The sequence below is a fragment of the Pagrus major genome, chromosome 2 (genome assembly GCF_040436345.1).
Source record: "Pagrus major chromosome 2, Pma_NU_1.0".
Lineage (NCBI taxonomy): Eukaryota > Metazoa > Chordata > Actinopteri > Spariformes > Sparidae > Pagrus > Pagrus major.
In genome coordinates this window covers 9,629,782-9,655,632 of record NC_133216.1, presented here as the reverse complement: position 1 = coordinate 9,655,632, position 25,851 = coordinate 9,629,782, and the positions used below count along the sequence as shown (strand labels likewise).

At 40.4% G+C, this 25,851-nt stretch overlaps 2 protein-coding genes across 3 annotated transcripts; both read right to left on the bottom strand.

Annotated features, from left to right (window-relative positions):
• Positions 1 to 1,131: 1,131 nt before the first annotated feature.
• p4ha3 (prolyl 4-hydroxylase, alpha polypeptide III) lies at positions 1,132 to 15,924 on the bottom strand. Of its 2 annotated transcripts, none has more exons than XM_073489043.1 (13): positions 14,105 to 15,924; positions 12,872 to 13,026; positions 12,528 to 12,751; positions 8,734 to 8,883; positions 8,596 to 8,647; positions 8,264 to 8,427; positions 7,043 to 7,222; positions 4,457 to 4,521; positions 4,131 to 4,290; positions 3,672 to 3,734; positions 3,198 to 3,266; positions 2,270 to 2,366; positions 1,132 to 1,801 (listed from the first exon to the last, which is right to left on the bottom strand). In XM_073489043.1, exons 1-13 carry the CDS (start codon positions 14,413 to 14,415, stop codon positions 1,731 to 1,733), a joined length of 1,761 nt encoding a protein of 586 aa, XP_073345144.1. In that variant the 5' UTR covers positions 14,416 to 15,924; the 3' UTR covers positions 1,132 to 1,730. The 2 variants fall into 2 exon arrangements, with proteins under 2 accessions (XP_073345144.1, XP_073345154.1); XM_073489053.1 differs by having other exon boundaries at positions 7,043 to 7,219.
• Positions 15,925 to 23,313: 7,389 nt separating this feature from the next.
• Positions 23,314 to 24,323, bottom strand: LOC140992101 (odorant receptor 131-2-like). The gene has a single exon (XM_073462353.1). It carries the CDS (start codon positions 24,235 to 24,237, stop codon positions 23,314 to 23,316), a length of 924 nt encoding a protein of 307 aa, XP_073318454.1. The 5' UTR covers positions 24,238 to 24,323.
• Positions 24,324 to 25,851: the final 1,528 nt, after the last annotated feature.

Genomic DNA, 25,851 nt, shown 5'->3' with positions numbered 1-25,851 from the left:
TGACTCATAGCACCAGTCTGAAAGAGGCCTGGAGGTCTGAGATGACAAATTACAGAAGAATTTTGCACCAAAAACTGTTGCTTATCTGCATCACCCAAATCTGAAAACATTAAAAAAAAAAAAAATCACCGTCAACTTTCTGTTTTTAACCTCTTGAACACATATGTTACCTTTAAAGGTCCAGTGTGTAGGATTTATTGGCAGAAATGGAATATAATCCATAATTCTGTTTATATTATTGTATGCTCATCTGAAAATAACAATCATTGTGTTTTGTTAGCTTTGAGTGAGCCCTTTAAACCTACAGAGGGAGCGGGTCTTTTCCCACAGAGTCCACAATGTTGTGCTGCCATGTTTCTACAGTGGCCCAGAAGAGACAAACCAAACACTGACACTATAGAAGGAGGTTTCAGGCCAGAGGTTGTTGGCTGATATCTGCAACCTCACTGTTAGATGCCACTAACTGTGCTCTCATGTGGTGTCGGGATAATCGGAAAAATGTTTTTCTGACTTGGAAAATTAACATGAACACCCTCTCACGTTGAAAAAGAAACAACAACTCGAAAAAGTCTGAGAAAATGATGCTGCATTCACGTGTTTCTCAGATGGTCCCATTTCCTGATTTGGGAAGTTGTTCTTCCAACTTTGGTGCGTTCATGCGCATCATGTTGGAGTGTGGGAGCAACACGGACACCAAAAATAAGTTGTTTTGAAATTTTAGCACTGATACTTGGCAAAACATGATATGCGAGGCATGACTTTGATAACAGTTAAAAGTTTATTACCATCGACACAATGTTTACTTTGGGCCGCTGTGTTTCTGCGTCATATGGCATCAACTCACCGACTTGTGTATCAAAATTTTCTCTGACTTTCAGAGACTTGAGAGGGCATTCATGTGAACTTTCCCAGTCGGATATACGTTCCCACAGCACATGAACACACATTTATGGTACACGAGTTGCTGACAGTTTACATAGTCTGACACAAGTAAACACTGGGTTGATGGGAAGAAACTTTCATCAAAGTCATGTGTAATCTGTAACATGATATGTAGGTTGTAACTGTTAATGCTGCTCCCAACTCTGTCTGTTGCAACACTTCGTTGAACAACACATTTAAAATCGACTACAAAATCAAAAAACAGCTTTTATTTTTCGGTGCATCATCACATCACACAGAATATTCCAGATGACTGGTGTAGTGTTTTATACACGTTTCACTGGGATTCAGCCCTGCACATTAAACTTCTATTTAATGTTCTGAGAGGCTGCATAAAGTTCAGCTGTGTTGATTTGTAATGACAGACCCTCCGGTGGGCCCAGTGTAGGCGAAGGGCTGCATAAGATGTCAGTAGGAGGCAAACAGCCCAGCACAGTTAACTGAAACCAGCTCAGTGTCCGAAGGCAGAGGCCTCTCTCCATCTGCAGGAACTGGCCAGTAGGAGCAAGAGAACATTTGGCCTCTGGGGGCTGATTGCCAGCTGCCCCACTCCTCTTCTACCCCGCCTCTCAGCCTTGTGCTAACCATGTCCACTGCAGCAGTGTACCGTACGCTTAAGGCTCCCTGGGGCCCCGGGGCTCCAATCACAGATGCAGGCTCTCTCCCCTTCCCCTGCTTGTGTGCTCACTTTTCTGGCTCCATACTTCTCTCTGCCTGCGAGTGTGCCTCTCAATTGTAGAGGCTGGCTCTTGTGAACGAAAAGGGGCCCAGCTATCGCTCCACCCCTCTCACTCGTCAGGGTTCAGGCTGCAGCGATGTTGGAACTCTTGGCCGTGCTCGTGGATCCATTTGTTTGCCACTGGAACGTACAAAAAACAAAGGTTTTCTTGACCTTGCACCTTTGTGCAAATAAGTTTAAGGAGCACAGCCTTGACACTAATTTCTTATCAGGAAAGTGGCTGCTGGAAACAACACTGCCACCAAATTCTTCTGCAGCTGCTTAGTGATGATTAATATCCTTCTGCTGGTTTAACTGGTCCCTTGCAATTGTTTCAGCATTGGGAGTTTGATGATCTGGGCCAACCGGCAGCAGATGTTTAGCTTCCAAGATGAACGCTCAGTGTCTAAACTGTACTCACTAACATCTCTTAACGCTTAATGCAGCACAGATGTGAAATAGCTCTTGTGCATTAGCTCCCGTATAAAAGGAGAGGTTAATACTGGATAATGATGTGAAAAATCACAATCTGTCTAAGAGATCAAGTCTGCTATTTTCCATATTCACATCTCTTTCTGGCTCCATCACACTCAGTCTACAGACTCTTACCCCATTTATCCCCAATAAGCACGGGGCAGCCGGCATGCAGCGTGTCTTCATCTCCTTGACCGTTTCTGTGGAGATTCCACCAGAAGATGGCAGCTTTCTGTAAGGTGGGAAAACAATTATTAATTATTAAGTTAGAAAAGAGTGCTCAGGAAGTTCAAACAAAATTTGATTTGCTAGGGAACAGCAAGTCACTCTTGCTTCAGTGTCTTCTATTATGATTCTATTAAGAAGGGTTCTATTTACTGTACAAAGGATGATATTATAATAAATGGCTGTAACCTACTGACAAGAGGTCAGATGTAGACAAAAATTCATATGGAAGTCTAAAGTACACCACAGTTTTAATTCTGATAAATTCATCCATTCTCAGAGAAATAAAATCCAAAACTGGGACTTTAAATGAGCCAGACTGAAACTCAAACACTGTATGGCACTTGACGCTGACTGTGAGAATAGGGCAGGAAAAAGAAAACAAATACAGGATAGTCAGGCCGTGTTTAAGAGTTAAAATGTATCTACATGATTAATCTACTGACGATTATTTTCCTGTGGATCAGTTCATTCAGCTTTAATCCCAACATCTCAGGCTGAATTTCAAGCACAGGAGCCCCTGCAGTTACACTATTTCATTAGTTATTTTATGGGCTTATTAAGTCCAGTTATTTTCTGTATAAACAGGCAGGAAGTGAGAGCTCAATAACATGAAAGGTGAAAGGTTAAACCCCGGGGAAGGCCTCAGGGAGGCTCTGCTATACAATAGCAGTATTGTGGTGAAGAATCTCATGTGCTGTTGTTGTTATGATCTGACCTTTTACCATTTTGACAGCTGCGGCAGAGAATGTGAGGGAGGTGAAAATAATGAAGCTTCAGGCAAGAAAATGACACAAAGACAAAAAGAGGCTGCGTTCAGTGTTAGCAGAGTGTTTACCTCCACAACAGGAACACTGAAGTTGGCGTAGATGAAGGCTGTGGAGCCACCTGCCTCGACAGAGCTGAGCTGTGGAAAAAGGACATTCCTTCAGTGTTGTGTCTTGTGTTTACGGGCTCATGTCTGCTGCCATAGAAAAGGGTTTTCTCTTTTTTTTTTTTGAATCACTATCAAATTTAACTAAAATGTTCACATTGGATTCATATGTATGAACAGAAGAAAACAGAAGTAGGCTGTGTAACGGAGGTCAGAGACAGAAAAGAGAGTTTGGTTTAAGTTTGTTCCATGACCGAACATCTATAAAAGTAAAATCTAGACAGTGAGGTCAGATCTGGTCTGAGTTTCTGAGGCAGGTTGTTCCACAGTCAGGCAGAAGTCTGACCCGTGTTTTTAATCACGGCTTTGGAAAAGCAGGAACATGAACCTCTGGCTGCTGTCAGGGTCGTTAGACGTTTACAACAAGACTTCACTCACGTATATCATAAAGGTTGCCACTCGATTACCAGTTTTCAGCTTGAACACCGGACTTGAAGGTGACTGGAAAATTAGAAAGTTGATTTATAGTTATGAATGTAAGCACGTACAACATGCAAAGTCTATAACCATATTAAAAGGTGCAATATGTGTAGGAGAGAAACTAAAAAAATAACTAAAATTATCAATATAATGCAAGGAAATGACATCATGACATCAACGTGTTGTGTTGCAGAGATATCTACTGAAGCAAACCAGCTAGCCTCGGCCCGTCTCTGTCCAAAGCTCCTGTGCTAGATGTGTAAACACCAAAACTGCTGCTACTAGCTGCACGGCTAACTGAGCTAAAAGTTGCCTAAAAATATCGATCAATTACAATACAATATTAGTTTAAAGCCTTGTCGTCCAGCCCTAAGCCATATAATCAACTCGTTACAGGTCGATTAACAGACCACTTACTGTAGCGTGGTCAAAGTGAGGTTCATAATGGCCACCGATCCCGTAATTCACCACTTGGAGGTACTCGCCATATGGGTGCTTCACATTCAGACCTGTGAGCATGGAGATCTTCTGGTCCAGCTTCCCAACAGTGGACTGTGCTGAACCCTTCAGCCATGCACTAGAAATAAGACAATTGATAAATAACAAATTACAATTGATAGAGTATATTTCTCCATCGTTCACATGCTGTTCAGTGTCATAGGCTGCAGATTTATATGGCAATACAAGACCAGCCCGTTCCAAGAATCTGTCATAAACAACAAAGTGTTTGCAGTAATTTGTACCTCTTGCTGATGCGATACTCTGCTGTTGCTTGTTTCTCTCCAGCTGCCACCACAGATCGTCTCAACTTGACAGCAAAGACAGAAAACAGCATTTTATGTTTGTGGTTGTTGCAGCAGCAAAGCTTTGATGTCCAGCTGCAAAGCCCAGACAAAATGTGAGTAATGTGAGTAATGGGAGCATGACGGCATGCTCCAATCACATGTCAGGAATAAAAACTGAGAGAAAAGTGGCATGAACACAATTCCAAAGCTGCTGTGATGACGGATTTACATTCTTCTTCTATTATCTTATTATTGTGACCACAAATTATGCAAAAATATGCATACACAGGTTTCATCACCTCAGAGTCTGGAAGGGAGGCTGGGTTAAGTCCAGATGTTTTGGACAGCCCGGCTTAAAACTAAGCCTCTGTGATTTATATAGACTAGTCCCTGCGTTCTGCTTATTTTAATTTGCAACGGGTACTTTGAGTGGCACAATGTTCTCTGCAGAAAACTGGTCACACAATATTTCTGTTAAATTTGGCAGATCAAACTCCTGATGACTTCCTCATGGCCGCGAGAGGCATTACTTCATTCAACTCCAAAGAGCTCACCGCACACGGACCATTTAACAAGAGGGAAAATAGTCAAAAAATTAATCACTAAGAAACCACTACAATGACGGATTTGTTAACTCCAAACAACAGGCCTGTGTTATTGGTACGCAGGGTTCAAACTGTAAACCGTGCTCATGGCTAACGAATGCCGCTCTCTGCTCCAAACTAATACCATACCCTGGGCCTGTTTTCAATAAACCCACAAGCTGACATAATGATGAAATAAGTACAGGGGTTTCCATCCGAGCACAGGATGGAAAATTCATTGAACAAAGCCAAAACCTCACAGAAACCATAGGGCACCAATCGAGTTAGCCCACCAAGTATTCCCTAAAGTAACTGAGTCAGCGAGCAGTGAGGACAATGCGCTGTCCTTTTCCATTTAATGAGCAGAAAATCGAAAAACTGTTTTCGGATAGATACTGTAGCTCGATGATATTAGACTGAATATTCACCAGTGGAGCCCAGCGGGGTCATTTTGACAGTTTGAGGCTCTCAGCCAAGTTTACATAGAAATGTATCCCTCATTCCTTTAGGCCTTGCTAAATGTTTGGAAGCAGACCAACTTGTCCTCCATACGGTCTTTCCAGTAGGAAAACGTGACAGTTGGCTTAGACTCCAGCTGCCTAAAAGCCCCACAGCAGAGCAGAGTAATATATGTATATTCAGAACTGTTTTTTTGATAGGCACCTTTACTCTTTCAGGTATAATCTGCAGGATTTTCCTAAAAATCATACTAAAGTAATCCCTCTCAATCGTCACTTATGACCCACTCGAAGTGTATTTTCTTACATTCTCCTTCTTATTTGGTTGTGCTCGAGACAATTAAAAGAAAAGTTGTCATTATGCTTAAAAGGCCCCTTATAGGTTGGATTATTATAACCGATGCGCTAAGGTTGATTTATGGTTGCACATAAGCTCTACGCTGAGCTGATGCTGCATCCTACGCAAGTGTCCATGCATCGTAATCCATCCTCTCACCCACATCACTTTCTTTCCTTCCTGTTTTTTTTTCATTGCTGCAAATCAAATCCATTCCTGCGTCTCGTCTTGTGTGTGTATTTTGCAGTTTGCGACCCCTTGTTGCTGATCAGTCATGCAGTGTGAAAAAAACCTGTAACAACTATCTGAGTTGAGCTGACGACTTTGAAAGTTGTCTAGTGTGTTCAGGAGCACGAACTCTCAGCAATGAAGCTGAGACGAACAGTATCAGTGCAGGTGAATGCTCAGAGTCAGAGGGCAAGAACATAATGACATTCAACAGTAACAATGTTGTGGAGGATGACCAGGATCAAAAAGTGACAACTCAGTCAGTGGAGAACAGCTGTAGTGTGCCTGCCCATGCACAGCTCGTGGGACATAAAAAGATTAAGCTAGAAGGGGAAGTCCACTTGAGGTAATGACAACATTTCTAGTCCTGCTCAAAGGCTGCCAATTTCATTACACTTACAACAAATAGCTAATAAACGGGCAGCTGTCCAGGAGGTTAGAGGACAATTTAAAGTCCTGGGAAACATCCTGAAATAACGGTGATACCAGGAAAGCCAAAATCAACACAGACTCAATAAATCCTAAACAAACATTATGAACATGGACACGTAAAAGCAATTTCCTTAAATTTGGTTAATTGTAAAAGAATCATGTTTATAAAAACCTGACTCTTCAATGTGAGTACAGGGCGTTCACATGGAAACAAAAACATGTTTAATCTGTTTTCTGCCATGATTCATCTATTTGTTCTATTCAATTTCAACAAACTTAACAGACTCTCTCTCTCTCTCTCTCTCGCTGTTGTAAAGGGTTAGAAAGCTTCAGAAAAACCCTGAGAAAAGAACAAAACATGGGATTACAAAACCAACCAAGACCTAATTGGATTAACTAAAAAATGCACAGTGTTGATTGTAAAAAAGCTGACATACTGGAGACACATGTTTCGTTCATTTTTAGCCACAAGTGATGAGGAGAAATGCGCTGTGCTGGCACTTACTCCTGGCTGGGCGAGCCCCTTGATGTCCTCGGCCTCAGTGTCAGTGATGAAGTCGTGGTACAGGACCACATACGGCTGCAGGCTCAGCACTTCTCGTCTCACTGGCAGCAGAAGCAGCCCGGGATCGTCGTTGGTGAAGTAGTCGCAGAAAAGTTTGGGGTTTTCAAAATGCACTGGCTGCTAAGAGAAACAGCTGAAGTCCATTAACAAGATCAAAACAAGAATTATTTTTCTTTTTCATCCGCAGACAATTAAAATCAGCATTGTTTCTGCCCACATACAGTCGACATAAAAGCAAATATGACCTCAGAATAACTTATGTCTTCAATGGCCAAGAAAACTCCAAATACATTTGGATTAGATTTTTCTTCAAGAGCGACCATAAGGTCAGAGTTTTAATGTCCTCCGCCAAGGCCCAACAGTCCCCTTTAATTCAATCAAGCCTAATCCAATATTCAAAATATAATAAACAGAATATATAACTCTAAACCACCCATAACTGCTTAACCATAAGCTCACCAGATCTAGGATCTGCATCAAATTGTACTTGATCATAGATGCCAGCCACCCAAGTACTCCTGATTTTTTTTAAAATCAAGATCCATGCATTATTCCCTGAGAAACTAAATGAAATTTAAAAAAAACGAAAACGTTGAACATGCCTTGCAGTGTTAAAGAAAGCGAGAAAAACCAGTGGAGTCGCCTCCTGCTGGACATTAGGAATAATGCAGGTTAAATGCACTTCTGAATTGGCTTCACTTTTCAGATCAAGAAGTAACATTGACTTATTATATTGTCTAAAGGTCGTCAGCGACATAATAAACATTATACCTGCTAAAGATTAGCATGTTGCATGCATGCATTTTTCATTGGGAACATATTAGCATGCTGATGTTAGCATTAAGGTCAAACCTCTGCTATTCCTAAGACTCTTGATTTAAATTTAAAGAAAGATTATAAACTGCACTGGAATAGAAAACATATATTTGTTGTATAACATTAGCTCTAACATGGTTACACTGAACATTTATTATCATTTTCTCTTAAATACACTCACATGCACAATGGCAGATGAACATTAAAAAAAGGAAAAAGCAGGATTCCATTGTAGAATTATACAATTAACAATCCTCTGGTTGTTGTGTTCAATTATCCCTGATCCCTACCAGATATTTTCCTCACACACAGTGTGTGTTCACAATGATTAACCGTGATAAATACCTGAGAGCCTCGAGTCTGGCAGAGTCTCTCATAAGCGTCCCTGGTTCTTAAATAATTGGAGGTGGGTCTCCTCAGCCCGTCGCCCCTCAGCGATGTGGCTGAACTCGTAACCAGCAGCTTCTCATATTTCTCAACATTCTGCAAAACTCTTCCATTCAAAGGATCTGAGAAGAAACGTGTCAACAACACAGTTGTCATACATTATAGGGCATGTTTCTTAATTACAGTACAGGCTTTATTTTAAAAAGACGAGTCACGCTGTTCACAAAAATAAAGAGGGGTTTTTCGGGGATTGTTTATGCACCACACACAAGTTAAATGAAAAGACCTACCGTGATGCAGTAACTCCTGAGACAGACTGAGAGCATAGGAGACGTTTCCTGTCTGAAACAATGAGAGGAATCACAGGAAATTAAGCCATTAATCATGTTACAAATGAGCGAGCATTTCCCATGTGTTCTTCCACCTACTTTAAAGTGAGAGAAGGCCAAGTGATCCAGAGCATCCTCCAGAGTCCCTTCGTTCTCCGGGCTCCACTCGCCTCCTGTTCCCCTGAAGAGACGCACCGACTCCTCCAACCACTGCACAGAGTGGTAGTAGTCTCCCTGCTCGTAGGCCACCTGTGGAAACACCTGGGTTAATTAAAAATAACACTATTGGACATTTAAGTAGAACTTCTTTCTGGTAGACAGTCATCCCAAAGGCGGCTAAGTGTTGGCACGCTGGGTCGTCTTCTGGCACTGGACCTGAGGACAGAATGTCAGCCAGCTCTGGTCCTTATACATGCTTGGTTGCTAGATCTTGCTCTGTTTTTGTAGATTTGTGGACTGATCTTAGCTGTGATGATAGCTTTGGGCCAGAGGCAGCGGCCTGAATCAAAGCAGTGTCTTCAGCCAGTTCTCTCACGTCATTCAGTTGGCATTATTTTGTCTGCCTTTGAGCCAAACTGCTTTGGCTACTTTAGCTTGTGTTGGAGTCATGCTGGGACTTCATTTTGGACCATTTTAGGGATCTCTGATTGTTTCCGACGCTGCGTTTGTGTGGCTGGCTGTGTTTTGTTGTGTTTGATCTCTGCACTTATCTCTTCTGCTGTACCACAAGTCTCTCTTGGATTAGAGATCTTGATCTTAATGAGATTACCAGATTTAATGAGGGTTATAATGAGAGCAGCATTAATTGACCTAAATGCTGACTACAGGCTGTGATGTAACAATTAGTCGTGTTCAGTCTTGATTTTTTGCTCATTATGACTCTGAATTCTTTGTCTCACTCAGGGCTGCTACTCGTGATTATTTTTAGTATCAGCTTGAGACCATACTTCCATTATCCCAAATGTTTTCAGCAATGTTCAAACCCAGCGAAATCCACAAGTTTATTCAAGGTAACGGTGCATTTCATTTAGTCGTCTGTCGCTGTAACTTCTGAGAGAGAGTCAGAGAGTGAGGAAGGAAGTTGGCGAACAAGGATAAAAGTAACGTGAATGAAGCTAAAATATTCCCTAGTCCTTGAACATTAGTGTGAGTCACATCAGATAGATTTTCATCAGCGATGGCGGTTTTTAATGAAGTTTAATGGACCACCAACAAAGTCAGTTTGACTGCTGGATAGTTTGTGTTTATTCCCTCCAAACAGCCAGATTACTTTACTGTACATTAGGCCTTGTGGATCGCTGCTGCAGCCAGGTTGATAAACAGGAGTGAAAATAAATAGATTTTTTTATCCTAAAAGTTAAGAAGTCATCTGTGAGCTCCTCTTGTCAGTAAATGGCTCAGAATCAGAGCAGATTTCAGTGTGACTCCGGGTGTTTCCTCTGACCATCTACTCCATCTGGCCAGCTCTGAGCAGCTGAGGAGCGGCTATGACCTCCCGCCCTGCCTGCCTACACCTGCACAACATTCAGCAACTCTTTTGTTCTGTTCTGATAGAGAAACCCTTAGTGGTGGCAATTACATAACGTGTTTAATTGGTTATTTGATTAACATATAAAATGTCCAAAAATGAAAAAGAAAAAAAATGTTCCTTCATCTTCAAATTGCATGTTTTGTCTGTCCAATAGTCTAAAGCCAAAGATTTATCATTTGATACCATATAAAACCAATGAACATTTGAGAAGCTGGAACCAGCAAATATTTTGAAGTATTAGGTTAAAAAAAAATGACTGAAATGATTCATCGATTGTCAAAAAAGTCAGTTTCACACATTACACCTGTCTGACTTCTCAGGCAGGTAAACTGTGGCCTGTTGATCATTTTTACTTTCATGAACACTGGCTGCACTATCTCTCTTTTCCTGCTCTCAAACCCCTTTTGTAGCTGACCTGACTTGATGAAGTAGGTGCTGACTGCACGACTGACAGCACCCACAGAGAAACAGGGTGGCATGTGGCTCCTCCCATCACAGAGATCATGCGCACAAACAAAAATCCCAGTGTACCATTTAACCCCACATAAACACACACACACCGACTTATCAACGCTTATACAACCAGTTCACAACCTTACACCCTATCATTTGGGAGCTTTTCGTCTTAAGTGGACCAATAAATTCTTAAAAATAGAGAATATTCTGCAGATTTCAAGGGGAAACATCAGCTGGGATTCACTTCAAACTGCTTTAAAACTCCTCTAAATGATACAGAAAAGCTACAAACCTCTGTTAAAAAGTCCTGCTGGTTTTGAGGAGCAGTTTACCAGCCACATAAAAGCACGTGCAGGCAGCCTTTGTGCTGACAACACCCTAAAACTAAGCATCTCTGTTTACAGGTTGTCTCAAATAATCTCAGCTGCAGTACAAGTGAAGGCAAGCTCTGCTCCAAACTCTTCTGCTGCGTGAGATAATGTCTTTTCCACACAAGACGATGACTCTCCCACACAGTGCCCTGCCCTCACACATCACCACTGTACATAAACAGTGGAATTTATTGTGGGGAAACCTTTTTTCTTTCTTTCATACTTGTATAATGGTATATTTATCTTCACGTGAAACTGATTCCCAGGCACGCCATGAGAGGAATTCGACTTTTTTCCAGGCTGACTGTCTGTATTCCCACCACACAGTGACAGACAGGTTTGGGATAAAACTGTTTTGCAGACCTTTGCAATGGGATGTTCATCGGAGAGGGAAGTTTTCACAGCAACATCTTCCAAATATCTCTCCGTGTTATTAGTTTAAATGAGCACTTGTAGCTTATTCATTTTAAGAAGGCTACCACGAGAGATGACGGACTTGTTTTAACATGCTCTCATTGTGTTACTTCATACATCTACTTTTATTCAACCCAATCGCCAGAATAAATGTAAGCCAAGTATGCTTCTGCTAAACCACAGATAAGTTAAATCTGAATGTTTCTTTCTGTTGCAACTTTCCATTTGTTGAGATTAAATTTTCAAAAACCACTTGGTTAGGGTCAGGTTTGGCTTAAAATACCTTCCCAGGAAAAACTGCCAGTTTTGGTGGCAAGAAACGGACGTAAATGTCCGCAGGTGTCCTTAAAAATATCCACTCGTGAGTCGGCAGCCTTGTTGACTGAATAATGCCACCAGCATCACCTCCACCTCGTGAAGAGAAAGTCTGCTAATAAGCATATAATGTGAACGTGATATGCCAACAAATGTCAACCTTGGATGTATCTGTGGTTTGCAGAAACGTTAAATGTTCACATTACATCCTGGAGGCTGGGAAACTGGTGGGAAACAACATAGTTTTTGGATACTCTGTACTAGGAAATGACAAATTCTTCACAATATTTTAGAAGGAACTATTGTACTTTTTCACTTACCTACTATATTTATTGTTGAGCAACAGTTACTAGTTAAGCTTTGGTTCCCAACCTTTTTGGCGCTTGACCACATTCAAAAAAGCTGTCCTAGCTGGGGTCCCTCCTCATGTTTCAGATGTCTATGAGTTGTTATCAGGTTCCACCAAACTTCCCAGATGGTTTCATTTAAATATCTGTTGGAGGCCCATAGAGACAACACTTTTCGGCATTACACATAAAAGCAAAAATGAGAGAAAAGTCCAAAAAATGAATTCACACTTGTTAAGCAGAGCTTTGTTTTTTCAGCATTCCTCTCTCATTAATCATCTCACAACCCCTTTTGATTTTTCGTGTGAATCACTGGAGGGGCCTGACCTCAGACAGACACAGATACTCATTCATCCCTTCAACTATTACCTCCCCCAGAGCAGGAAAACGGAGGTAGCTTACCCATCTGCAGCATGGGACAATGGGAGGAAGCAATAAAGGCAGTAATTGATTGTGTACCTTTCCGACCAGAAAGCAGTCATCACCGGACAGCGGGATGGACACTGTGGGCAGGTAGACATCAGTGGACTCGCCATTAGTGACTCTCTGGAAACGACCCTTTACGAGGCTCGCAACTTGAAGAGCGTACACATCCTGCAGCCTCATCAGCCCCTTAGCGGCGCCCTGGAGGTCTTCCAGTTTGGGCAGCTCAGCCTCTTCCTCCTCGTAACTGGACCTGAGGGCTGGACAGCAGAGAGCCAAAAGGTGAACTTTTGTGGGGGGTTGGGTGGTGACAGCAGAGAAGAGGAGTTGTGTTTAGTTATCACCACCAGATGTGTCTGTGAAGACACCAGTGAGCCAACCTTGTGTGTTCTCCTGGGCTTCATTACTGTAGACGACGTTCAGCCACTCCGAGTGAAGCCGCTTGATCAGTGTGAACGCCACCAGAGGGTTGGCCATCGCAGTCCCCGGGCCTTTGTAAAGTTCAGTGTGCAGGTCGGACACTTTGGCATAGAAGCTGTGGGAAAGAAAAGAAGGAGGCCAAACACTTAGTCAGCTTCACATGCAGCACGTGAGTCCTGCGGACCTTATGGTGCTCTTGAGGAAGAAGAAAAAAGGCGACAGAAGAGAAAACGTTTTTCAGTTTCATTGCATGCATGATGTTCAGCTGTGTCGTGCTGTAGGATAACATAGACTCTATGTGAACATGAAGGATGGAGAGCTAAAAGAGCATCATCATCACTATATTTTGCTAAAACAGACAAACAAAGCTGATGCATGACAATACTCATTTTCCAACCCCACACCACAAGAAAACCACCATCCTCCATAAAATTAGAGTCATTTCCACAGACAAACTGTTGAATCATGACCATAGACTGGTGGGAAGACACTTGATATGTCTCGTTTCCCATCAGCCATTGTGTTCCCAGCAAAATGAGGGTTACTGACTGGAAGAAAGTGAAGCTGAAGCAGAACTTAAACTGTGTTATTCCCACAACATTAGATAGTGAGGTCAAATAGCTTGAGCTGGAAATCAGAGCACTAAGACATGAATGCCATCAGGTGACATGTGTTGAACCTCCACATGTTCACCCTCTTACAAAAACTTGCTGCGTTAATAATAATTATGACAAAAAAGTCTAAATTATTAGATAAATGTTGACTTTTATCGCTCTAGGGCTTTATAGCCCATAATTAAGAGTTTTTATCTCATAATTATGACTTTTTAGCCCATAAGTATAACTTTTTATCTAATAATTTTGACTTTTTATCTCCTTGTGACTTTTTAGCTCATAATTAAGGCTTTTTCCTCTCATAACTATGACTTGCTACCATGAAAATACATTTTTTTCTCCATCAAGTTCCGTTTTCATCTACTTTTTTCTTTAACTTGTGGAAGTGGGATTCCAGATCTATCTTTTCCATTATGAGACTTTTTGTTTAGATCGGATTTGTCTCCACAGCTCAGACAGTTTGGAGGTGCAGGCTTTTTGCACTACATAAACTCAGTGGAAGTCAATTCACCATCTAATTTCTAACACACTAATCTAACTCTTCATCTCTCTGAAGAAATCATCATGCATGTCACTCACCGTTTGATGTCCTCCAGCCTCTCTACCTCGTGGTCAATATAAGTCCTCAAGTAATCGATCAGCTTCCGTTCAACGCTGATCGCCTGCTTCACGTTCAGCAGCGACGTGTACATTTCACCTACAGACAGGGGCACCACAGCTGCAGCCAGCAGAGTCCAGCTCAGGTAAACACATGTAGGATACTTCATCTCCAGCACAGAAAGTCCACAGCTCTGTCTCTGCAGCGGCTGAGCTCCTCTCTGCTCTGAGGAGCTGCAGGATCTGTGAAGACCACAGATCTGCTCTGAGATCAGCTTCCACCTCCTGTTCATGACACCGACCTGCAGCCTCAGTCCAGTCAGGATGATCGGTTTGTCATTAAAGCGAGATTTTCTCTATATATTCTCTTTAATAACAGGAATACATCAGACTTTATGCAGTTTGTAGAGGCTGTTTGCACTTTTCAGTTTAAACTTTGATTCACGCAAGTAAATGAAACACATTGATTAACAAATCTCGATTAATTTTTATTTTTTGTCATTTCTGTTAAACTTAAAGTGGTTGATAAGGGTAAATCATTTGCTCCATGACATTAAAAAAGAAAGAGAAGATAAGAGAAGAAAAAGGAGTTTGGCGTCAGTGCGACACCTGCAGGTGAAGCCTGTGTACAACAACCAAACTGCAGTGTTAAAGGGGCACTATGTAGTTTTGTCAAATAAATTCTAACTCAGAATTTTAATATCTACAATATTAATGAGGTACAAACTCAGACATTTTTATTTTCTCCATAACAAACTACAAGCTGTTCTCAGAGGAATATAAGGTCTCCAGAGCACTGTTTGAAGCTAGAAAGTTGGCAGGGTCCGCCACATATAAACAAAGTAAAACTGTATGAAACTGTGTTGTCCTTTAAGGTCAGTTTGTTTACTCAGTTTATTCAGTCATGAAAACAAAGAGAGTTTGTTTATTAAGTTTGTTTAGACGTTAAAAAAAAACCCATTCAAACGAAGATCTTTCTCTTCTGATTAAAATGTTTCCTTACAACAACACTTGTAGGTCAGGACATCTCTGCGACATTGTAGTACTTCACTATAAAGTTGTTTTGTCGTACATTCGACTAATTGTGCAGCCCTGCTTCTTCTGGTCAGTGCAAATATAAAATAAGTACAAACATTTATATTCCTTTATGCACTTAAATGATGCATAGTCACAGGTAGAATTAGCATATTTGGAGCCCCCAGTGAGACAGTGGCTTGCTGGCTTACACTCTTTATTATTGTATTTTCGTATCACACTGATTTGTGCATTAAAATATCAGTGTACTAATCTACAAGACGTGTTTAAAACAAACATTATGCTTCTACATGTCTGTAATATGGTCTAATCAGAGTGCAACACACAAGGCCAAAAACATGAACTTGCCTGCAACCCAGCCACAGTTAATCATAAATCCTGCATGATCAGCTAACATGCTTATTGAATGCCAAACTTTATGTAGGGTACCTTAAACTGACTCACTCAGTTGTGTAATCGCTATTGATGCTGCTGGCACAGAAACATGGTCACTGCCTGGCTTATGTTAACAGCTGCAGATCAATAAAGCAAAAAACTGTGCCAACGCAAACACGAAACAAAAGGGTCATAACTGCTTTCATGAGGTTACCTGAGGTCTGTAATTTGATTAGAATGATGTAACATTGTTATATGAAGACGGTACATGTTTTACAGGGTTTCTGCAGGGCTTAACAGGTAAAGTTTAAGACTAAGAATCAGTCTGGAGTGCTCAAGTTTAAACAGAATGTGATGAAAGAGCTCGTAGGAAACACAGAAGTTCAAAACAGAGAAAAAGGTACTCTTCTGACGAAAAAATGCATTTTCAATTTTTTAAAGAAATTCAACATGATATAACTATCTAAATAAAAAATGCAATCCTTTTGCCAAAAGAGTAGCTGGGATTGTAAATTAAATACCTTTTTAATATCACACAGAATCCAGTTTAATACCTGTTTTCATCATCAAATTGACAATTGAAGTTTGAAAGCATGATGGAAAACCAGCAGAGACGATATAATTGTTTATTCTTACATCACATTTTCTCAGAACTTCTCAGCAGTATATAGCACGAATTTCTGTTGATACAATTACCCTGATAAGTTGCATAAATAAAAGGATGGATTAATAATTAGTTAAGTTTGCAAAAAGGGTTTTCATGGATAGATCTTCATTTGTCATTGCTGTTATCTAGTGTTGCAATATGTGTGTTTTTGTGATGTGTTTTTGTTGTTTTTATGGTTTGATGTTTTGATTGATTTAATCCAAATTGTACTTATGATTTTAAAAGTAACTAGTAAGCGGATTACATGGTGTAATGCATACTTATGTACAAGTAAAATTACATATTTAAGAAAAAAAAACATATAAAAGTACAAGTACCCCAAAAAATGATGTAATTACAGTACTTTGAGTAGGTGTAATTAGTTACTTTCACCCCTGGTTAATTATTTAAGCAGCTGTAAAAGTTTATGAGTTGCAACTTTGAAACAAACAACTGCTTAATAAATGGTTTAATGGCATTTCATTGTCTGTTAACAGTGAATAGTTTGTTAACTATGAACTTAAGTTTAATTAACTATTTATTTACCGTTTATTAAAGATGGTTATCACAAAGTGTTACACTTTAATGTCTCCCCACATCCTGCAATGGGAAACAATAACATCTAACAACAAACATAACTGCCTACAGCAGGGAAGAAAGAAAAGCATGTTTATTAAATATTAATCTTATTAATACCTCCTATGGCCCTTTACATGTAGTTAAAAAAACAGACGAGTTGTCCTGCAGTTTGCCTCTGACACAGGGTTTTACTTTGTTCGAGCAGCAGAGGAATGTTTTCTCGATGTAGCCCCTGAGACTCTGGTCTCTGAAGCCGTAGATGAGCGGGCTGAGAAAGCGTGGAACCAGAATGAAACAGAAGTAATTAAAATAGGAGATGTCTTCTGTTCTCCAGTTAGAGTGCAGCACTATAAGAGTTTCAGTGATGGGGCTGGTGAAGGCCAACATGCACAGCAGCAGCTGGAAGCCATGCAGCAGCACAGTGTGCTTGGCTTTACTCACAGACACTGTGTCTTGTCTGAGCTTCCTGGTCTCCAGGAGGATTCTCACATATGTAAAAAGGATGATAACAGCCACTACTGCGAAGAAGAGAATACTTGTAGCAGCTTTGAACAATGTCTGAATTTGAGATGAGTTGACAAGTGTAGCTTTGCAAAGCACAGGGGTAGAGAGGATATTCACAGCTGGATCATTCTCCATGATAGCGTGGTCAATGATTGGGAAGATGCAGCTGATGAGCATGAGGGACAGAATAATGATCCAGATACGGTCTGAGCGCCAGGCGACCGGGCGCTGCAGGGGGTAAAAGATGGCAACATAACGCTCGAGTGACATGGTGGCCAGGATTAACGGTGCATTCTGGAAAGTGGCAGTGGAAATGATCAACAAGGGAATGCAGTAGACAAGAGCAAATTTCACCCCTCCCATGACAAAGAGGAAGAGCAGCACAGAGGACAAGAGCTGCAGGGTGTCATTGATCAGCATGTAGGCAAAAAGGATGTAACGTGAAGTGTCCATGAACTGCCTGTGAGACGCAAAGATGTGCAGCATGACACCAATGCAGCCGAGGAAGACACAGAAAAAAGGGATAACAACACACACCTTAATGATCACAGACAGGCTGTTGTTGGATGTTACATTGCCTGAAAGTTCAGTCAGATTCTGCATTTTGCAAATGTTGCCAGAAGCAAACCTGTTAAAGAAAAAATAAGTAAAAATTCATATACACTGTGATACACAATTTAAAAGACAAGCACCAACAAATTCAGTGTGATTACAATCAGAATAAAACTTGTTAAAAGCTAAAATGAACAGCATACAACACATAAATGTCTTAAATTTGAGATAAAACCTCAACAAACAGACACTTTACACTGTAAATGAACACACAACCAACATTCAGGACATAAAATAAACTCCTCTCACCTGATGATGTCTTCATCAGCCAGAAGAGTCAAAGCTTCAGATCTCTGTTCTTCTTATCATATAACATGTCTTCAGTGAGCAACATCTCTGGGATGTTCTTCCCCTTATCTGAGTGTTTGCGGCGTTCACACGTCTCCAGAGATACATTATGTACATGCTGTCGTCATAAAGCATTAAGTTTGTCATGAACAACATAATTCAGTGAGGAGATAGGCAAAACTAGACAGTTTTTTCAAACCTTTTACCGTGCATGCCACTCAGACAATAAAAATTCAATAAAGTTTTTTGTTCGCAGTGTATTTTAAAAAAAATAATTAAAGAAAAGCACATTTTTAAAAATAAAATAACATTTGTTGTGGCTTGTTGGTGGTGTTTTTGTGCTTGTGTGTGTTTCAGAGGTGCTGTGGAGTCGCTGGACGTGGCTTCCTGTATGGCCGGAGCTGATACATGTCACACACCTGCAGCGCATTGATGCAATCAGCACCAGGTTAAACGCCCTGGTTTCCACTCCACTTGCCACCAGATTATTTCATCAACCAGATGTGGTACATGGTACATTTTTTCGTCAGTGATCTAACTCTGTTTTCCCTCGAACTCCTCCAGTGATCAGTCTGCTTCCTGGCCTCACCACGACCCAGCCTCCCGCACCTCTGCCACCAGCCTGCTCCACCTGGGATTCCCTGTTTCACACTCAACCGAGCTTTCAGCCCGTACGACCGAGAGTCGCCTCTCTTCCACCAACCTGAGCCCTAGTCCACTTTTGGGTCCAACAAATATACTACGACAGATTGTAACATTGGCCTTACTAAGGCAAGTCGAGTATCTGGAGCATCAGCATTTTGCTGGATTGTGGTCTCAAAATGGCCAGGAAAAAAAGAGCTTTCTTCTGAAACTTGTTGGTCTTTTCTTGTTCTGAGAAATGAATGTAAGAAACTGCACTACTTCCATCATAGAACAGGCCCTAAATGGACCCACATTTCTGTAACACTTTCCCCGTCCACTGACTGCTCAACGTGCTTCACATTCACCCATTCACACGCTCATTCATACACTGATGGCAGAGGCTGTCATGCAAGGTGCTGACCTGCAATTTGGAGTTCAGTATCTCGCTCAAGATTACTTCGACGTGCAGCTGGCAGCGCCGGGGCGTAGAACTAGCGTCCTTCTGATTACTCGAGGACCCACTCTACAACCTGTGCTACAGCCGCCCTACTGCTGTGCCATAACATCTGGTTTTTGACATCTATTTCATTTGGCCTACATATTCAGATTTTATTAATAATATAATAACAATAATAAACTTTATTTCTGTAGCACCTTTCAAAACCAAAGTTACAAGGTGCTTCACAGAATATAATAGTATACAAGAAAGACAAATTAAAGTGTACACAGAAACACATTATTGATAACATTTTGTTGGCCTATTAATTTATGTATTAATGATAGTTGGCTTTTACTGTTGATGCAGATACTTTCACTCAAGTCTTTAAAATTAAGATTAAAATACACAGAATAGCACATTTTAAGCTGCATGGATCACATCCGGCCACTAGGAGGCAGAACACCTCCTGAACAGCGGCGCAGTCACGGACTTCATTTCACGTCGGGCGCCGTCCTGAACGCATTAGCACCTCCGGACATTATGCTAACGTGTTAGCAACAAATGGTCGACTACTTACACTTTCAGCTGGGAAGAAGGAGCAACATATTCATCTCACTGAAGGGAAGTTTCTGTCTTCTTGATGAAGGTACGCTTAATATTCACTCTCCTATTAGATTTAGTTTAGTCTTCACCGTCTCCTGAGTGAAATGTCTTTACCAGCTAGCTTAGCTGCTAACTTGCTAACTGCTGTTTGGTGCAGTGCGGCAACGTAAGTGTGACTAAACAGTGTTTTTTTGTGCCTGTTTGCAGCCTGCTGCTGTTAGCATTGTGAGATTGACAGTAAATGTGTCTAAAAAACAGAAAAAAAAGGCGGAATGAAGCTTTGCTGTCATTAACTTTTGCTTTTTATGTGAACTAATTAGTGCTTAATGGTGTCAGTAAGCAGTAAGTTGAGTCATTAGACCTGTTTTGGCTGTGCAAGTATGGTCACAACAGAAGACTACAAGAGTAAAAGGAGGCAGATAATTAATTTTCTGAGGTTTGTATAGTACTGGCTAGCTGACAGAGCCATTATTACTGTACATTTTTGGCCTCAGGTAGGTAGAAAGTGGCCAGTTGGTATGTTATGTGCAATAATTATTGTTTTTGGGTGTTTGACAGGCAGCAGAAATGTAATGATGGGGTCTTTGCTGCCAGCCAGGTGAACACACCAAGTAAGTGTAACACAGACATCTCTTAGCTGTTAACTTGATTGTTACTGTGTAGAGAGCTGAAGTCACGGCCCGTCTGTTTGACCCATGTTATCATATTCTGAAAAAAATATGCATGGTAGTGGATAAAGACAGAATCATGAATTACATGTATGGCATTTGTCAATTTAAAAGATCATTTTTAAACTACACAGCCAACAGTCGCATCAGTGACATCGTCTTGTTGGTCACCTTAAACATTGTAGAGCTGGTCCTGCATATTAGCTTCTCGCAGAACTTTTCATCTTTGTCAATTCCATTTTCTGTGCCGAGGCAGTGGCCATGTTGGTTTGGGTGACGTACATTGAGCGAGACAATGTAGTTCACTGAGTGTAGTTCATGGCACAGTTCAAACGGGATCAGAAATGTTTTTGTCTCTCCCTTTTGACTAATGTACAATTTTTTTCTGAAATAAAGTCCCAGGAGGTCCACCGGACGGGGCTTGACTTCGGCTTTCTATTATAACTACTTGTGTGTCTTCTGTGTAACTTGGTGAACTTTAATACCCACTTTATAGTAGGGCAGCAGCACACCGACTGAGCAGTTAACACATCATTTCACTGGCATATAACAACACAATAAGATAGTGGAATAATTAACTTTCTGCCCAATTTCATTGTTTTTCCATCATACATGATCAAAATTGGCCTCTGAAAAGTGCTGAAATTAGCTCCACTCCCTTCATGTTGAAAACATACAATACAGTACATATGGACAATGTGCAGCAGACTCTGAGCTGGTGAACATCTGTACAAATGAATCTCACTCAAGTGGTTATCTTTTTGGGGAAATAACTAACTAGATAAATGTCCATTTTACACGTTTCATAAGTCTGTAATTCGATTAGGGTGATGTAACATTGATATATGAAGACAGTAAATATTTTACAGGGCTTCTGCAGGGCTTACCAAGTAAAATTTAAGACCTTCAGAAAAACTAAATCTGGAGTGCTCAAGTTCAAACAGAATGTGATGGAGGTGCTTTGGGGACACAGAAGTTCAAAAAAGAGAAATGTCCAAGTTTAAAAAGCCAGGGAAGAAGGCCCTGTGTTCCACTACATGTGGGTTGCTACTCAGCTGATGTTTAAAATTAATTTTCAATAAGAAATTCAACATGATATAAACATAGCACATAAAGTAAGGAAATGTGTGTTTGGTAGAGTATTTCTTTGTTGTAACAATGCTTCTTGGCAATAAATCTTATACCGTTGGAAAGCCTGTTTATTTCCCTTTTAAATGGTACATGCATTTGTGGGATGAGCAGCCAAGCTGAGTATGTGGGTATGTGAGGCTCCTGTTTGTTAAATTAATTAATTGTTAAATTGCCAATATGCCTTTTTTCTTCAGACTTCAATCATCCAGTCCACCAAACAACACCGAACAAGAGTCAATAGCAGAATAAGCTGTTTGGCAGAGAAGATTTGGCAAATTTTTCATGGGCGTAACCAACATACTCAGCTCTGCTGTTCATCCCACAAATGCATGTTCCTTACAAATGTGGCACCATTTAAAAGGGAAATAAACAGGCTTTCCAACGGTATAAGATTTATTGCCAAAAAGCATTGTTACAATAAAGAAATAACCTACCAAACACAAATTTCCTTACTTTTTGTGCTATGTTTAGCTATCTAAATAAAAACTTTTTAACCCTTTTGCCAAAAGAGCTTGGATTGTTCTCTTTTTTTAAATCTAAGACCTTTTTAGTATCACACAGAATGCAATTTAATACAAATAATGTTTAAGTTTTAAAGCATGATAGAAAAACCAGCAGAGACTAAATAATTATTTATTATTTCATCACATTTTCTCAACTTGTCAGCAGTGTATAAAAAATATTTATGTTGATATAATTACCACATATTATAAAATATTAATGTTTTTATTGATTCAACAAGCCAAAACTGTATAAAGTCAGTTGCACATTGACCAGCTTACACAGAAACACATTATGAATATTAATAACATTTTGTAGGCCTAGTAATTAATGTATTAATGATAGTTGGCTTTTACTGTTGATGTTGATACTGTCACTCAAGTCTTGGATTCAGGGCTGCCACAGTCATAGCCTACTGCCAAAGACATTATACCAGTGGCAGAGTGATTTTGCTAAATGGCACCAGGAACAGTTTGCAACATTACCAGCTAGTATGATGAAGACATGGATGTATTATATGAATTTACTCTCATAATACGTCCATGGATGAAGATTAAAGATATGCAAAACAGCACATTTTAAGATGCACAAATCATATTTGGCCACTAGGAGGCAGAATACCTCCTAAACAGCAGCACAGTCAAGGACATCATATTACATCAGTCACAGTTAAACATTGTTGGATTGTTCTCTTTTTAACATCAAACAGATGCAATTTAATACGAATAATGGTTAAGTTTTAAAGCATGATAGAAAACCAGCAAAAAGAAATAATTATTTATTTTTTCATCACATTTTCTCAGAAGTTCTCAGCAGTGTATAAAAAAATATTTCTGTTAATATAATTACCCTGATAAGTCGCATTAAAAAACAAGGATGGATTAATAATCAGTTGCAAGTGTGCAAAAATCGACACATGCCTATTACGAGAGAAGAAGCCTCTGATGTGCAGTTGTGTCACTGTTAGCTTGGCTTGTCTTCTTTGTACGTGTGCAGCATAAAAACACATTCAATAAGTTAAAAACTGTAAAGACACCCCAAAAAACGAAGTCCGTTTGTGATCAGAAAGCCTTATTGGCTACAAAAATGCAGATGAAAGGATTAGATATTAATCCAAATTGTACTCAATTATGATTTTGAAAGTTAGATGAACAGACACGTTGTGCTGCAGTTTGCCTGCAGGGTTTTACTTTACTATGTTCGAGCAGCAGAGGAATGTTTTCCTGATGTAACCCCTGAGACTCTGGTCTCTGAAGCCGTAGATGACTGGGCTGAGAAAGCGTGGAACCAGAATGAAACAGAAGTAATTAAAATAGGCGACATCTTCTGTTCTCCAGTTGGAGTGCAGCACTATGAGAGTCTCAGTGATGGGCATGGTGAAGGCCAACATGCACAGCAGCAACTGGAAGCCATGCAGCAGCACGGTGTGCATGGCTTTACTCACAGATGCTGTGTCTTGTCTGAGCTTCCTGGTTTCCAGCAGGATTCTCACATATGTAAAGAGGATGATAACAGCCACTACTGCGAAGAACAGAATACTTGCAGCAGCTTTGAACAATGTCTGAATTTGAGATGAGTTGACAAGTGTAGCTTGGCAAAGCACAGGGGTGGAGAGGATATCCACAGCTGGATCATTCTCCATGAAGGAGTGGTCAGTGATCGTGAAGATGCAACTTATGAGCCACAGGGACAGAATAATGATCCAGATGCGGTGTGAGCGCCAGGCGACCGGACGCTGCAGGGGGTAAAAGATGGCAACATAACGCTCGAGTGACATGGTGGCCAGGATTAACGGTGTGTTCTGGAAAGTGGCAGTGGAAATGAACAACAAGGGAATGCAGTAGACAAGAGCAAATTTCACCCCTCCCATGACAAAGAGGAAGAGCAGCACAGTGGCCAAGAGATGCAGGGTGTCATTGATCAGCATGTAGGCAAAAAGGATGTAACGTGTAGTGTCCATGAACTGCCTGTGAGACACAAAGATGTGCAGCATGACACCAATGCAGCAGAGAAAGACACAGAAAAACGGGATAACAACACACACCTTAATGATCACAGACAGGCTGTTGTTGGATGTTACATTGCCTGAAAGTCCAGTCAGACTCTGCATTTTGCAAATGTTGCCAGAAGCAAACCTGTTAAAGAAAAAATAAGTAAAATTTCCATATACATTCTGATACACAATTTAAAAGACAAGCAACAACAATGTCAGTGTGATTACAATCAGACTTAAACTTGTTGAATGTCTCTGAAGCTAAAATGAACAGCATACAACACATAAATGTCTTAAATTTGAGATAAAACCTCAACAAGCAGACACTTTACACTCTAAGTGAACACACAACCAACATTCAGGGCATAAAAAAAAACTCCTCTCACCTGAGGATGTCTTCATCAGCCAGAAGAGTCAAAGCTTTAGATCTCTGTTCTTCTTATCATATAACATGTCTTTAGAGAGCAACGTCTCTGTCGTCATAAAGCATTACGTTTGTCATGAACAACAGAATTCAGTGAGGAGATAGGCCAGACTAGACAGTTTTTTCAAACCCTTTTGCATGCATGCGACTCAAATAATAAAAAATCTATGAAGTTTTTGTAGGCAACTTTGGCAGTGTATTTTCAGTTTTTTGGAAAGAAAAGGACACTTTTTTCCCCAATAAAAATAACATTACATTGATCAGATATAAAGTCTGGACATTATTAATGTGGTAAGTGACTATTTTAGCTTGAAATCGATTACTTCTTAATGGAATATCTATATAGTTGCACAAAGGACTATTTTCAGCAACTGTTACTCCTGTGGTCCAGTGGTTAATCCAAATTTGTTGTGTTAAAAGGCTAATTGATGATTAGAAAACCCATGTGCAACTAGTAAGCACAGCTGAAAACTGTTGTATGCATTAAAGGAGCACTGAAATTGGCCCTCCAAAGGCAAGTTGAGTATCTGGAGCATCAGCATTTAGTTGGATGGTGGTCTCAAAATGGCCAGAAAAAAGAACTTTCTTCGAAAACTCATCAGTCTATTCTTGTTCTGAGAAATGAAGGCTATTCCATGTAATAAACTGCACTACTTCCATCATAGAATAGCACAAACCGGCTCAAACCTGTAGGCCTACCTTTCTTGTGTATTTTCATAGAATACAATTTATGCTAATCTACTTTATAGGCCCAACTGCTGCTCCACATTATCTGATGTTGATGTAATTTGCAGATTCTGATTATGGACACAAAACATCTGACCAATCTCATTGTTGTTCCATCATGCATGATCAAAGTTGGCCTCTGAAAAGTGCTGTAATGAGCTCCACTCCCTCCATGTTGAAAACATACAATACAGTACATATGGACAATGTGCAGCAGACTCTGAGCTGGTGAACATCTGTACAAATAAATCTCACTCACGTGGTTATCTTTTTGGGGAAATAACTAACTAGATAAATGTTTGTTTTACACATTTCATGAGTCTGTAATTCGACTAGAGTGATGTAACATTGATATATGAAGACAGTAAATATTTTACAGGGTTTCTGCAGGGCTTACCAAGTAAAATGTAAGACCTTCAGAAAAATTAAATCTGGAGTGCTTAAGTTCAAACAGAATGTGATGAAGGTGCTTTGGGAACACAGAAGTTCAAAAAACGGGAAAAGTCCAAGTTTAAAAAGTCAGGGAAGAAGGCCCTGTGTTCCACTACCTGTGGGTTGCTACTCAGCTGATTTTTAAAATG

Bases quoted from the DNA above. Each gene is read 5' to 3' on its own strand.
- LOC140992101 (XM_073462353.1), bottom strand. From the start codon at position 24,237: ATGCAGAGTCTGACTGGACTTTCAGGCAATGTAACATCCAACAACAGC.
- p4ha3 (XM_073489043.1), bottom strand. From the start codon at position 14,415: ATGAACAGGAGGTGGAAGCTGATCTCAGAGCAGATCTGTGGTCTTCAC. The intron at 3,267-3,671 runs GTGAGTGAAGTC...CTTTTTCCACAG, and splicing joins TGGCAACCTTTATGATATAC to CTCAGCTCTGTCGAGGCAGG. The intron at 2,367-3,197 runs GTAAACACTCTG...CCCACCTTACAG, and splicing joins TCAGTGTTCCTGTTGTGGAG to AAAGCTGCCATCTTCTGGTG.